This window comes from Mytilus californianus, unplaced genomic scaffold, assembly GCF_021869535.1.
Source record: "Mytilus californianus isolate M0D057914Y unplaced genomic scaffold, xbMytCali1.0.p SCAF_2, whole genome shotgun sequence".
Taxonomy (NCBI): domain Eukaryota; kingdom Metazoa; phylum Mollusca; class Bivalvia; order Mytilida; family Mytilidae; genus Mytilus; species Mytilus californianus.
In genome coordinates this window covers 6,619,497-6,632,045 of record NW_026262668.1, presented here as the reverse complement: position 1 = coordinate 6,632,045, position 12,549 = coordinate 6,619,497, and the positions used below count along the sequence as shown (strand labels likewise).

Genomic DNA, 12,549 nt, shown 5'->3' with positions numbered 1-12,549 from the left:
TCGGCACGCTCGACAGTTCTTTTGGGGTAATGCTTTTACAAGTGTACACCAAAACGCCGTGATTGGTTAAAAATGTCCTAAACAATAAAAATTTAACCAATGACGTGACGTTATTTTCATTTTGAGGTACGAACAATAAAATTACCCATAGTCCTTTAGATTCTGAAGCGGTCAATTATAAGACTAATGTTACGATGTATTGTGACAATCAAGTACAGTGCAATCACTTCAACGTGTCGTAAAGATCTCGCATTATCCACTCTTTTTTCTTGTTTTGCATGTCAATAAGATATGTTTCAAGTAAAAGTGCAAAGTCTGTCACGATGTAAATATTTTCATAGTTAATGTTAAAATAATAAACAAATATGGCTTCCTCAATAAAATGGAGAATGGAAATGAGGAATGTGTCAAAGAGACAACAACCCGACCAATTAGTAGAAAACAGCCCAAGGCCACTAATGGGTCTTCAACACAGCAAGAAAAACCCGCACCCGGAAGCGGGCTTCAGCTGTCCTCTAAACAAAAATGTGTACTAGTTCAGAGAAAATGGACGTCATACTAAACTCCGAAACATATAAATGAAATCAATAAAACATACAAGACAAACAAAGACCGGAGGCTCCTGACTTGGGACAGGCGCAAACATGCGACGGGGTTAAACATGTTTTGTGAGATCTCAACCCTCCCCTATACCTCTAGACAATGTAGAATAAAAAACAAACACACAGCAATACGCACAGTAAAACTAAGTTAAAAAGAAGTCTGAGTCCAATGTCAGAATAGGTAACAGAAGAAACTTAGCAAAATGACAATGATACATGAATTAACAAAGGACTACAGCAGTTACTGACATGCCAGCTCCGGACCTCAATTAAACTGATTGAAAGATTATGTCTTCAGCATATGAAAATCAAGTACAATCCCTCCCGTTAGGGGTTTAGTATCATACTATCATAAAATATACGAGAAAAACACAACCGTATCATACCAACATCTGGTTTTAGAATAGACGTGTTTATTTCCGATGCAAAGACCCTATGAGTGAATCAATATTAATTCCAAAATATGCCATCTTTAATTACCTGACAACAGTATCGTAAATATATCCCTTCTGAATAAGTCTTTTGAAAGGTTTGGTTAACTTTTGAGGTGAATGACGACATTTTTGTGCTTTGCATAGAATATTACCATAAAAGATTCAAAAATGCTTCAATTCTACCGTTACAAATCGATAACGTGAGATGTTTTACCACACGAGATGCTACATATTTTTCTATTGACATGACAACATCTCTCTCTCACTCTCCTTTATAAGAGGGGGAAATCGAATTGATGATTCATAACTAAAAATATTAAGATAACTAGTTTCCCCTTGGTGTACTTGATACATGTAACATAGGTAACAAAAATGATTAATTATGTTATTAAATTGAATTTGACATTAACATCGTGTAATTTAGGTAGAGATTATAAACACTGTCATTGGAGAGAGAAAAACGAAAAATAAATCAAACTGGACACACTTTCAGGCCTTGTTGGGTACTTTTGTACAGCGCCTGATGTCTCGCGCAATAAACCATGAATTCATTATTGATGTCATGTAGTTGGTAGCGTCGTTGGTAACAGCGCCTTCGATGACACACATGATAAATTATATTAAATATGAAATAAATTTGACTTTAACATTAACTAAATGTAATATAGACAAGGAGTATATACATTGTCACTGAAAAAAAAATGTATATGAAAGTAGACTAACAATCATATTAGGCCCTTTTATACATTGCGCGATGGTAATTCATTAATGATGCCACATTATTGGTAACTTCTTTGGTACCAACGCCGTGTCCAATCAGTTGTATGGATTTAATACGTGAAAGGCCGAAACATATATGGAAGATATACAAATTCTAATTCTGTTTGCCTTTGGGCTCAATTTTGTACCCTCTTCATAGCTAACATTAAAATCTTGAGTGGAAAATATCGCTACCCACTCGCATCATATATTGTAGATTTATATATATAAAAATTTACAACGGCGACTATGAACGCTTGTTCATTAGAGGACAACATATGCATACCAGTTTTCAACTATGTTCAGAAAATTGAAGATTGGGCAACACAAACCTCATCAAAAACCAAAGGCGACTAAACTCGAATGCCCAGAAAGGCTATACCAAAGGTACAATACTTGTTGCAAAGGACAAGTAAACTCCTGATATGTTCCAATGACCATCTTTAAAGTTATTATTCCAAACCGGTCAATTAAGTCATGATGCCGTCCGTTAAACTTTCGAAAAAAGATTTCAGGAATACCATGAAAAATTAAGAGAAGCATGCTGGCAATCAGAATTAAGGATACTTCTTATTGTACATTAGTAGGTCGTAAGTTATATGATTCTAATCAAACTAAGGTAGCAACTCCATTAGGCAGAGATGACTATAACCCCTTTGTAGGCTCTCTTGGTTTGAATGTTCTGTACAAATTTTAATCTTTTTTCAGCATTCCAAAATTTTAGTTTCAACCGTATCTTATAAAGGTTATTCACTAAAATCATTTGTACATTAGAGAACACACATGTTTCCCTTTCCAACAACATGACAGACTGAGTACTAGTAGTGTTGTGCTTATCAATTCATTGTTTTTCATTTTTATCTTGTTATATATTAAACAAGTGTCCAGAAAACTGATGACTGAGCAATAAAAACATCGTCAAAATAAAAAAAAATAGAATCCAAATATGATTCCACACAACACTAGAGAAAGTTTTTTAACTGTTACCTGGAAGTTGGGTTTTAATTCATTGATGATAACATTGATTGATTGATTAATAGTTGGTTGCTTAATGTCAGATGGAAAATAGTTCAAGCTTGTTCAGAACGAGAACAAATCATTAATAAATACAATAGGAAGGTCCTGTCATAGGGACCATCCCGGATAAATGTCGGGAAATTCGGAATACCATTGGAAAATGAGGGTATACTGGATAGGGACGGAAATTTTGCCTTGCAACAGGCTACCCACGGACCCCTCAAAGAGTTGTTGCAAGGATTCTTAACTAGCAGAGAACTCGGCACTCTCTCTACACGAGGCATCGGATTTAACGTCCCCATTATGACCGGACGTGGCTGTATAATTGTACATCCCGCACAGCCAAACGGATGCCCCACTTAGGTGGGGGTTTTACTGCCGATCGGAACAAAACCAAAGTAACCATATCTTTATTATTCAGTAACCCTCGGGGACAATAACACTGATTAGTAATAATCTAGCTAATTGCCAATTACAAATTGCAGATGCAGATGCAGATTTAGGGGGCAGGGGGCCTGGGCCCCCTTATGGAACTTCATTTATATGATAAATGCATTAAAATCAAATATGTCAAAAAATAAAAGGTTTTGATTTTGTAAATATTGCAGATATTCTTAATGAACATTCCGTTAAAGAACAAATTCCTGGTTATTTTGATAATAATGAGCTCCCTCTTATTTGTTATGTTTACAAAAAATCTACCCGAAAATATGTGTTTAATTATAGCGAAGTGTGTAAAGATGTTAATATCAGTGACAATACACCTGCGTCATGAAATTGCAGTAATTCCAAAAACATTTATGGTCCCAGTTCACATGTTATAACAGGAGACCTTAAAATCGTCCATGATCGAGAGTTGAAATCATTCCTTAGTAAAGGACCTATATATCGTCCCCCGTCAATTATTAATTGGAATGAGTGTCGTAACATCATCAACGACTCACTCCGTACTTACTGCACGAAATGGATAAAACGAGAAAAAGCTGACAAAAATTCTTAGATTCTTTTTTTTTAATTCAGTAATGAACATAGTTGATATTCGTATTAAACATTTGAGAGGACATTTTACTCCTATTAACAACCATAATAGCCCTATTTCTCGTATCAAACATAAGCTAAAAGAAGTCGCCAAGGAATTGGTTTTTGTCCCGGCTGATAAGGCTGTCAATGATATCATTATTGTTTGACCTAAATTTTACATTGAGGTGCTGCAAAAGAAATCATGAATTCACCAACATTCCAACGGACTCCATTTTCGGAAAATGACAACTGTAACAAACATAAACTTTTAGCTACCTCTTTACAAGCAGAACCGAATAACATGAAAGTTCCAACTATGTACTGGCTCCGAAGCTGCACATAACACCTTACAAATATAGATTTATTTCGTCTTCAAGCCATTGTTCCACTATTAAGCTGTCAATTCTACTTACTAGCACACTTGGTACAACCAAAAACCTGGTAATAAATCGTTCAAATATTGCCTTTGAAAACAGTTGAATTAATTACTTTTGGAGTGTCAAAAATTCGTTAGAAGTACTTGATAAATTGTATGATCATATATTTGTAATTTCGAATCTGTTCAAAGTTTTGATTTTTCTACCCTATATACCACTATGCCTCATAATCTCACATAAAAATTCACATACCTAATCAAATGGGAATTTAAAAAGTCAGAATGCGAATATATATGTTCAAACTCTTTTAGGTCTTTTTTAGTAACAACAAACAAAAGAACTATGTCAATTGGACCTGCTTTGATACGATAATTGCACTTGAAATTTTACTAGATAACATTTTTGTTCGCTATGGAGATTCCGTGTATCGTCAAGTTATCGGAATTCCAATGGGGAATAACTGTGCACCACTTATTGCAGACCGGTTTCTGTATTGTTACGAGTTACAATGTATGACTAAAATCAGCAAAGACCTATCGAAACAACATCTGATACAAAAATTTAATAACACTTTTAAATATTTGGATGATATATTGGCTCTCAATAATGACGACTTTAGTATGTACACTAAAGAGATTTATCCTGCTGAACTGACTTTAAATAAAGCTAATACTACCAATGAACACTGCCCTTTCCTGAATCTTGATATCTATATCTTTAACGGGAAGCTTAATACCAAAATTTACGACAAAAGAAATGATTTTTCATTTCCTATTGTTAATTATCCATTTTGAGATGGTGACGTTCCCTTGTCACAATCTTATGGCCGGTTTATATACATCTCAACTTGTTCAATTCGCTCGTGTCTGTAACAACGTATTATATTTTAACGAAAGAAATCTCTGTATTACTGAAAAATTATTACACCAGAGTTTTCGATATCACAAACTTGTCAAAACATTTACTAAATTTTATCATCGGTACAAAGACATCATTCGTAAATATAAATCAACGTGCACACATCTTATACGTTCAGGTTTTTCACATCCCATCTTTTATGGTAATATTCTATACAAAGCACAAATATGTCGTCATTCACCTCAAAAGCTAACCAAACCTTTAAACAGACTTATTCAGAAGGGATATAGTTACGATACTGTTGTCAGGTCATTAAAGATGGCATTTTTTTTAATTAATATTGATTCACTCATAGAGTCTTTGCATCAGAAATAAACACATCTATTCTAAAACCAGATGTTGGTATGATACGGTTATGTTCTTCTTGTATATTTTATGATAGTATGAAACTAAACCCCTAACGGGAGCGATTGTTATTAATTTTCATATGATGAAGATAATCTTTCAATCATTTTAATTGAGGTCTGGAGTCAGTAACTGCTAGAAGTCCTTAAAAGAAGACTCGGACTTCTTTTAAACTGAGTTTAACTGCGCGTATTGCTATGTGTTTCTTTATTCTACATTGGCTAGAGGTATAGGGGGAGGGTTGAGATCTCACAAAGCATGTTTAACCCCGCCGTATGTTTGCGCCTGTCCCTAGTCAGGAGCCTCTGGCCTTTGTTAGTCTAGTATGTTTTTTAATTTTAGTTCATTTATATGTTTTGGAGTTTAGTGTGACGTCCATTTTCACTGAACTAGCACACAATTTTATTTAGGGGCCAGCTGTGGACAACCTCCGGGTGCGAGAGAATCTCGCTGCATTGAAGACCCATTGGTGGCCTTCGGCTGTTGTCTGCTCTTTGGTCGGGTTGTTGTCTCTTTGACATATTCCCCATTTCCATTCTCCATTTTATCTTTGTTAATTTATGTCGGACTTCTTTTTAACTGAGTTTTATTGTGCGTATTACTGTGTGTTTGCAGTGGCGGATCCAGTAAGGGGGGTCCGGGGTTGGAACCCCTCTTTTTTATTATCAATGCTTATGAATGGGGACATATGGTTGGACCCCCTTTTAAAAATGGCTGGATCCGCCCCTGGTTTGTTTATTCTCCATTGGCATAGGTATAGGAGGAGGGTTGAGATCTCACAAAACATGTTTAACCCCGCTACATTTTTGCGCCTGTCCCAAGTCAGAAACCTCTGGCCTTTGTTAGTCTTGTATGCTTTTTTTTAATTTTGGTTCATTTATATGTTTCGGAGTTTAGTGTGACGTCCATTTTCTCTGAACCAGTATACATTTTTGTTAAGGGGCCAGCTAAAGCCCGCCTCCAGGTGCGGGATTTTCTCGCTGTGTTGAAGACCCATTGGTGGCCTTGAGCTGTTTTCTGCTCTTTGGTCGAGTTTGACATATTCCCCGTTTCCATTTGCAATTTTATAGACCTTTCACAAGTATCACTTCAAAAGTTGGCTTGCTAAGTCCACCCCCCCCCCCCCCCCCCCCCCCCACCCCCCCGCCCCCTTCCTTTTTTTTCAAAATCCTACATCTTCACATGGATTTGATTCCGTTTTAAAAAAAATTTAATACAAGTTGTTCCTCTCTGCCAATTATAGACTGTTGTTATCGTACAAAATGAGCTGCTGCCATGCAAAGCACGATAAGTTAAAAGTGATATATGACATATATAGGCGTTTTAACCAATTTTTGATGAAAAGTAACTATTGAAATTCTAAGTTTTTTTTAGCTTAACAAAAGATTTAATGTGATTTAAAAATTTGAAAAAAAATCAGATTACAATGATTACGCACAGATAAATTTGCTCTTGTAATTTCATTCATCAGTCCCTTTTAGGGAAAACAACTCGTACAAATGGATCTTTAATTACAGGGTCAATAGGCAAATAAATTGTTTGAACAATAAAGATTTCCCATGGAGGAAGTCCTAGCATTACAACATTGTTTGTTGGTCTTTTTATAAGGACGCATGCAATTTATAAATTCAGTAGATTGAACGAAATCGCAATTCTTCACCTTTTATTTGTATACATAAAACAGATTACTGGCTCACCACGATTTCGTTTTGACAAGTGAGTAATATTTGTTAAAAATCTCTGTAATAAATTCTGTGGATTTTCTGTAAAAATGATAGCGTGTTTGCACACAAAATTCCCATTTTCTATTAAATGCAATAAAACAATAAGTTATAGTATTGCCGAGAAAGACGTTTCTCTTTTGTATATATGTAAAATATGGTACGTCTCTTTTATTAATTATTTTTGCTGTTTTTGGTATTTATTTATTGCAAATAGTAATATATAGACATACAGTAAAGGTCATAAGCTCTTAAATACAATGTTTACAGCATTTGGCTGTTTCCTATTTTACTAGATAGATGAATACATATAAAAAAAAATTATAGATATTAATGTTTCAACGTTATTACTATACAAACCCTTGATTTAAATAAATATTACAAATTTGATACCATAAATCAGTGCTCTGATCATAAATATAAAGTAATTCACCGCATGCTTATCGGGGGGAAAATAAAATATATGTGTATGTTTACTTTTCACAGGGTACATGTGTACCTGAGATTTAATTAAAAAAAGTATGCCTTCCTTATTATTCTAACGGTTTAGTTTACAAATTGTAGTGTTTATGTATAAGTACAAAGGTGTGTATTTAAAAGTACGTTAATTGCGTGCCAATTAGTTCTATGAATATTTTGGCACAATAGACCTTGTCATTTATTTACAAAGTGAAAGCAAACATGTACCAACACAGTTTCGAATTATAAATTATTTAAACGAATATCATTCGTAAGAAAAGTAATATGTGTTGGTTTATAAAATTCACATACTACAGATTTCCTCTTTAGTAAGTGTCATTGTCTGTCAATACCTTATTCCTTTATTAAACAGTTTAAAGTGATACGATTAATCATTTACACAAAAAAAAGAATGCATTGTTTGTCTACACGGACAGTAATATTATTTGACATGTAGGAATGACAGGTATATGACAACTTTTATTTATCCTGCAATCGACCATTAATTTCACTATACAAATACAAGTGTATAAGCAGATAACACGAAGTGATATTCGTCTAGCATACGTTTTTAATCTCCCGGTATCCTGCTTCTGTTGCGAGCGAAGTTAATTCAAATTCCTATTAGCGTCACAGCCCAATTTGATGTCCTCTTCGCAGTCTGCACCTTTCCTGAACGGAAGGAAATTTTCAACTGAAAAGCGAGCGCCGTTTTTCTTCCAGTCTCTATTTAAAGCTCGTACAAATAAATTTTATATTTTCCGACAATGTGCATATATTGTATATTCATTTGACAAAAGATGCAACCTTCAACAATTTTGAAAGAGTATTTTACGTCTTTTCTTTCGCGATTTGCCTATGGAATAATTTTTAGCAGATTAACAAAAAAAGTGTAACAATATTTTGACCCTTTGGTAAACACATTTGAAAGAGGAGCGGTATTGACAATGCTAAGTTAAACTCGGATCGGAACTTGAATATATGCAATCTACAACATGACCTAGTCTGCCGTATGGGTTTTTCTCATTGTTGAAGGCCGTACGGTGACCTATAGTTGTTAATTTCTGTGTCATTTGGTGTCTTGTGGAGATTTGTCTCGTTGGCAATTATACCACATCTTCTTATTTTTATATTAGACTTGATTTCGTCAATATTGAGATCCTGCAACACGTGTTCTTAATTGAAGATCCTGGATGCATTAGATGCAATATAGGCATAAGAGTAGGTTGCCTTGCATTCAATTTAGTTAGTCAGACGCGTGTTTCGTCTACAGTGGTGTTCAAATCACAAATGCACATTAAAAAATATTAATTTTAATAAACACAAGCATATTATAAAATTGATTGTCACTACAGCAGCTTTATATAATGACCTTTTTACAGTGCAGCTTCAAGCAAAAAATGGAGATGTTACTTGAAAAAACATCTGTGAACCTGCATCTGCGGACAACAAAATGAAAGTGAACACATGTAACAGTTCTTTTATGTACTGTAATGAAAATTAACTACGTAACGGAGATGAAGTCAAAGTCGTGGAAAACATCAAAATAACGGAAAATGGAGTATTGACATATTGCTATACATATATTAAGCATCTGTACCATAATTTTAAAACATCTATTATCATGATATAGTATGACCTAATTGCTAATGTAGTTCCGGTTTTCCAAAAGGTGACTGACCCAGGTATTTATCCACAGACCTGTCACGCTAACTACCCTCTTATGTGAAGTATACGAGTATGTCACTTGTATCCTTTCGATTGTGCTTTGTAGACTGTTGTTTTTGTCTTTTCGTCTTTTTTCGTTTTTTGTAGCACTGTGGTGGTGTCGGTTTCCTTTCGACTTATGACTTTTGATTGTCCCTTTTAGTATCTGCAGTCTCTTTTTTGTAACACCATAAAACATCTGGAAATTTATTCCATATTGACTGACTTACAAATGGTTGAAGGAGAGTGGTTTTATGCAATTCCTGCTATTCATGTGAAGAAGATACAAAAGCAAAAACAGTACAAAAAAAAATAAAAGTAAAAAAAAGTAACCCCCAAAAAAGAAAAAAGAATAAATCCTAAAAACAGGTTTAGGAATCACACTCTGCAATACATTACACTTAAATCCTAAAATTAGATTTAGGAATCACACTCTGCAAAAAAAAAAACAATCGACATTACACTTACGTCATTGTGTGGTTTCAGAGCTAATAATAGTATTACGAAGATAGTCTCATTATTTAATAATTAAGATATATAATATCTATAGTTTTTTTTTAACTAAACATAAATTATGTCTTTACTATATTTGCAATTTTCACTTGTTAATAGTTCACCTGTTACTAATTTTTTTTTTACAAAAGACTTTGCAAACTGGACTTATCCACTTCATTTTTATGATATAAATGTCTATGGTAGCAAGCAACAAAAAATCCAATCCCAAGCATTATAAAGAGTACTATTACACAATGCCATGTAAAATACAAAGGCACCATCATTAACTGAAAATCGTCTTCCGGGTTCAATGGTTGTGCGTCAGAATACGGATTATATAATATAAACCCTATTTGCCAGAACCACATTCCTTGTACGAAAAAGAAGTATGACTTAGTCAAAGCAGCCAAAATATTATTTCGGTATTTCATTTCCAAAATGACTGCGATAACACTGAACACAATGGCGTAAATCAACAGAGTATGTATCCGTGTATCTAGCGCATTTCTTCCATGCAGGTGAAAATGGAATAAAAGTCCTTCAATACCCACAGACAGAATAAAAACAGTGTAGTCTATGTCCTTCGGTATTATACACTTATAATGAATTAATATATCCAACACTGCTCCTATTCCAAACACACAAAACATTGTCGCATGTTGTGCATTTCCAGGATAAATAAAATGTTCATTATCTTCATCAAATCCGGTATAAATTTCTCCACATATTCCAATGGTTGCCAGAGTTATTTTCATGATTGGTTCAAATAATTGAATCTTAAATTTTCCACAAGAAAGTGGATATGTGAGAGTTGACGTAAATTGTGCATTTCGTTTAAGGCAGGTGTAGTATCGATCATACTGGCATATTGTCCACCAGATGGCAAAAACAATAAAAAACGATCCTGGTATAGCATGTCCACTAAATGTACCCATTCGGTCTAAATACTGACAACACGACACTTACGACTTAGGATTTAAAATGTGAAATAATCTTGTGATATATGCCGGTCATACTTTAATCATAAGGTGAGGTGTTTGCTTCACTATCGAATATTATAATAAAGGTATACAAATGAAATGTAATGAGTTTTCCTTTAAATGAAAAATAAACGAAAAAACGTGATAAAAGTTTAGGTGAATTGTTTGATTAAGATAAAATGTAAGTAATCATATAATTTATTTCCCCAATACATGGCCTCGAAGTTTCTATATATATCATGTTTGTTTATTACAAAAACCAATTGATTTACAACTAAATTCAAAACCTTTAAATGGAATTCCTTTTGAAACGTTCAAAGTTTAAGTCACGTGATGGTCTCAATTGATTTACTTATCTAACTGTTGCAATCAAAAATCTAATCATATTAACTGTTGACATCGCATTACTTTAAACTAGGGACAAAGACCCCAAACTAAGATCAGCTTAAACATGTTTAAATTACTCCAGGTTAATCAACTATGGAAAAAAAATACTATTACAGTGGCGTAGAAGTAGACTGAAAAAGGGGGGGGGGGGGATTTCTGAAAGTGACAATTAAAAAAAAAAAAACATGCAGAAACAAATTTAGAAAAAAAACTAATAAACAAAACAAAATATACATCTATAGTCTAATATTTAAGAAGTTATTCAGTGTCCTCTTTCATTTCCAATTTTTTTTATAATAAAAAGTGGGGGGAATTATGGTCTGCCTTCCTCCTCCTTGGTCGATTTAATAGCTCCTATACATGTATATAATATTTTCAGCTTTCAGATTTCATAATCAAATTATTCCGAAAGGGCAAATCATCCTTAAAAATTCGGTCCGTCTCACTTGGATTTGTATAAATATCATTGTGACTCTCATACAATATTTGGCAGGATAAAAAATACATGATCCCCGTAATAATATGGAGTTACGATCTCCTATATGCGTTCTCCTTTCGAGAAGGGCTAACAGGTATTAACACATAATGAATACAATGTATAGTTAGTATAGTGTTCACCGATATAGTATTAACTTTGTTCACAACTTGGAGAAAATGCTGTTTGTATTTATGTTTTTTTTCTCAAAAGGTTCTATATCAAATTGTGATCCACGGCAGTGGCAATCTTATTTCAAGTTGAAACCAAAACTCACAATTGCTAGAGGAACACCATAGGTTCGTGTGTGCATGATTTGGTTTTAATATGTGAGACATTAACTATGAGAAGGAGCTTTTTGTATGTATTTTATGTATAGGGTTCTATTATGTTCCAGTGTGTTGGCCATTTATAATTTCAGTACAGCATCAACAAATGCATATTTGTTTAGGATTTGTTCAAATTTTGGGTTGAAAGTTTGAGATGGTTTCTGAGAATATATGTATTTTTTGATAGGGTTTTATGTTAAATGAGGACCACCCTTGTATCCAGTGTTTCAGTTTTGTTTAAATGTATGATACGGGTATTTTAATTGTTTTTAAGCTGTGTCTATGTCATATTGATAGGGATCCGTGTTAAACTGTGCTCCTTGGTTTTAAATGGCTATTTGGATTGGCACAAGAAACTTACAATTAGTAAAAGACCATCCATGGATCATTCCGTAAATATCCCAATCCAATATGCAAAAGTGATTTCTTGAAAAAAAATCTGTGTTTTATATTTTGCAAGTTGTCAATGTTGGTTGAGAGGTCGTTAAATATTTCGCACATGCTGTGTATGAGTCGTGTCAATT

General features: G+C 33.9%; 1 protein-coding gene across 1 annotated transcript; it reads right to left on the bottom strand.

Moving 5' to 3' along the window:
- Window positions 1-8,949: 8,949 nt before the first annotated feature.
- LOC127729182 (transmembrane protein 45B-like) lies at window positions 8,950-10,925 on the bottom strand. The gene has a single exon (XM_052236872.1). It carries the CDS (start codon window positions 10,787-10,789, stop codon window positions 9,995-9,997), a length of 795 nt encoding a protein of 264 aa, XP_052092832.1. The 5' UTR covers window positions 10,790-10,925; the 3' UTR covers window positions 8,950-9,994.
- Between the last annotated feature and the right edge of the window lie 1,624 nt (window positions 10,926-12,549).

Excerpts from the sequence above, each read along its gene's own strand:
- LOC127729182 (XM_052236872.1), bottom strand. The coding sequence starts at position 10,789 with ATGGGTACATTTAGTGGACATGCTATACCAGGATCGTTTTTTATTGTT.